The sequence below is a fragment of the Tupaia chinensis genome, unplaced genomic scaffold, assembly GCF_000334495.1.
Source record: "Tupaia chinensis unplaced genomic scaffold, TupChi_1.0 Scaffold000671_2, whole genome shotgun sequence".
Taxonomy (NCBI): Eukaryota; Metazoa; Chordata; class Mammalia; order Scandentia; family Tupaiidae; genus Tupaia; species Tupaia belangeri.
In genome coordinates, this window is record NW_006160194.1 from 1,569,280 (window position 1) to 1,572,413 (window position 3,134).

At 47.7% G+C, this 3,134-nt stretch overlaps 1 protein-coding gene across 3 annotated transcripts in view; it reads left to right on the top strand.

Annotated features, from left to right (window-relative positions):
* The window catches only part of TDRD9 (tudor domain containing 9), a 147,804-nt gene that overhangs the window by 119,616 nt on the left and 25,054 nt on the right, over positions 1-3,134 (top strand). For all 3 annotated transcript variants that reach the window (XM_006160071.1, XM_006160073.1, XM_006160072.1), the window contains one exon: positions 519-619. In XM_006160071.1, coding sequence (XP_006160133.1) covers positions 519-619 — 101 coding nt within the window. The remainder of the gene's footprint in view (positions 1-518; positions 620-3,134) is intronic.

Here is a 3,134-nt window from a genome sequence, read left to right on the forward strand (position 1 = left end):
GAGAAATCACCCCCCCAGGGGGGATGGTCACACTGCAATCCCTTCTCCTCCATTCTCCTCTCGGGATCTTGGGCACGCACGCACACGCACCTGGTGTGAGTTTTAAGCCCACCAGGTCCGGGACGCGAACCGCGGTCGACTACGTGGGAGTCCAGCAACATAGCCATTGCGCTAACTGCTGGTTCCCAGCGTGCATGCTTCTTTAAGGTTTAAGTTCCCATTATTTCTCATGGAAAAAGGTTATGTTTCAAAAGATGTAGTCAGTTGGTCATCTTAAGGTAAAACAGAAGTAAACAGAATTAGTTTTGCCATATCAGGCTGTTGAGCCATTTTATTAGGAAGACTCAGTCTCTATTCCGCATATGAATCAGTAAACTTAGTCCTGAAAGTCACTGGGTCACCACACACACTGCTCTGTGGAGGTGCTGGGCGTGCAGTGGCCTGCGCTGGCCGACATGGCGGCTGTCCCTTAGCGCTCCCGCGACCTGCTCTAACTGATGCCGTGTTCTGTTTTCCAGTTGAAGCACATTCCTCCCTATGGCTTCCTTTACTATAAACAGCTCCAGTCTCTCTTTCGGCAGTGTGGTCAAGTCAGATCCATTGTGTTTGATGGCACGAAGTAAGTAGCTTCTTTAACCAGCGGTGATGATGGAGTGGGCGTACGGTGTTAGTGTACGGATGCCAATTCTCAAACGAGCTGGGTGCACAAATGGGTCTTTCCAACGCTGCCGCGAGGCGCTCAGGCAGTGCAGCTCCGGTCGGCCCTACCGTAGCGGCTATCTTCGACTAAGTGACCTCCTGAAGGATGCAGCTGTGTGGCGGGTCTGTAACGCAGTGTGGCACAAAAGTAATTTTCTCACAAGCAGCTTTGCACATTATTTATTTAGATTAGATTGGTGAAGGATACTTTTTTTTTTTTTTTTTTGTTTTTATCTTTTTTTTTTTTTTTTTTTAGCTTTTTACTATAAGGCATATGTGTTTGTCAGAAAGAAAGAGAGAGAGAGAGAGAGAGAGAAATCACCCCCAGGGGGATGGCCACACTGCAGTTCCTTCTCTGTCCTCTCAGGATTTTGTGCACACACGCACATGTGTCTGGTGTGTTTTTCAAGTTGCTGGGTTCAGAACTCAAACTAGTCAACCGTGTAGGATCTAGTACCTTAACTTCCATGCCATCTGCTGGCCCAAAAGTGCCTTTCACTTTAATGCACAGTTTTCCAGATTTTCATGGTCCATGTTATTTCATAGGCCCTGAGATGCCCCAAATAGAATTTGTCTGCCTATAGTTATTTGAGACATACGTGTTCTCTTTTTTTTTGTGGAGAGGTTTTTGCTACAGGGCACATGTACTCGCCAGAAAGACAGAGAAACAGAGACGGAAAAATGAGAAATCACTCCCTGCGGGGGGTTTAGCCATGCTGCAATCTCTTCTTCTCCATTCTCCTCTTGGGATCTTGGGCGCGCACACATATGTGCCTGGCATGAGTTTAAGCCACCGGACCGGGATTTGAACTGCAGTCGTCTACGTGGGAGTCCAGTGACATAGCCATTATGCCAGTTGCTGGTCTCAAGACATATGTGTTCTGAATATTTTTGGAAGACAGACACTGCAGACCTCAGTTACATTGTCCCTGTTGTAATTGCAGGTAGGGAACAAGTAGTATGCTTTGGAACACGTTGCGTTTTTATTTCCACGAGGAGAGGTTTATGTGTAAAGTGTGTCCAGTTTCTAAGCTGGTGGTTTTCATTGTCAAAAGGCATGTGTGCTCACGAGAGGGACGGGGTGGGGTCAGGGAGAAAGCACCCTTAGGTCCCTTTTCTGCGGTTTCTCTGCCTTGTTGGAGTTTGGGACAGACACACATGTGCCTGGCATAGTTTTCAAGTCCCTGGGGCTAGGATTCACACGATGTGGGATCTGGCTCCCTGAACACTAGGCGGTGTGGGTCTAACCCCCAAATGATTTTTTAAAGTGACAAGATTTTTCAGTACTATATAAATGTTATATAAATATTCATTTAATCCAGCAAAGCTTTGTAAATCTAGTAAGTAAAAATAAGCACCTTTATTTTTTTAATTTGACTAATGTCCAGTTCACTGAGGTTGAATGTATTAAATCTATTTTTTTTTTTGAGAGGTTTTTGCTATAGGGCATATGTGCTCGCCAGAAAGACAGAGACAGAAAGACAGAAAGTGAGAAATCCCCCCCCAGGGGGGGATGGCCATGCCGCAATCCCTTCTCCTCCATTCTCCTCTCGGGATCTTGGGCACGCACGCACATGCGCCAGCGTGAGTTTAAGCCACTGGGTCCGGGACTTGAACCGCAGTTGACTGCTTGGGAGTCCACCAACATAGCAATTACGCTAACTGCTGCTCCCATTTTTTAATGTGGGTTAATTCTGCCCAATGTTTTTGAAATTCCCTTTCTCCAATTATTTTCTCTCTTTTCTTGGTGGTCCTGTAAATGTCTCATAAGGCAAATTCATGATCTCAGTGTGCAAACCCTTCTGAGCATTTAACGCCTCTTAGAGATGGAATGAAGTAAACTTTTAGTGCCTCTGGTTTTCTTACATTTTCAATGTGCATTTCCGATAGTCGAATTCTTAGGTCACACATATGAAATTTCTGGTGAAAACCTGGAGCCTTGTGGCTGTGGTGTCACCCTGGAGTTCTGAAGGCCCAGTGCCTTGGCATAGTTCTGGGCATTGATGTCCTTCTGCTGGCTCGGGGGGCAGAACCCGGGCTCCTGTCAAGGAGATGGCAGCCTTGCCCCTGCCCCTCCCCTGCCCTGCCCCGCCCCGCCCCCTGGCGTGGCAGTCTGTGCTTGTCTGATAACTTCCTGTCAGCCTGTCTTGGGGTTACTGTATTTTACAGCACTCCTCACTCCTCGTGGTTTTGGCTTTTCAGTCACAACATGAAAACCACCCGCCCTTCTCGGGGCAATGACTACCCTTTCTGCACCAGTTCTTGTGAATCAAGTGTTAAAGGGTGGGACTGAGACGGAGCAGTAGTTGAAAGAGCAAAGACAGACCTCCTCCTGGAGAAGGCGGGGCCTACCGTGTGCAGTGCCAGGACTCGGTATGGGTGGTTCTGGGCATGCTGGCTGCAGTTGGAAGCTTTCGCGGTAGTGGGAGGGGGAG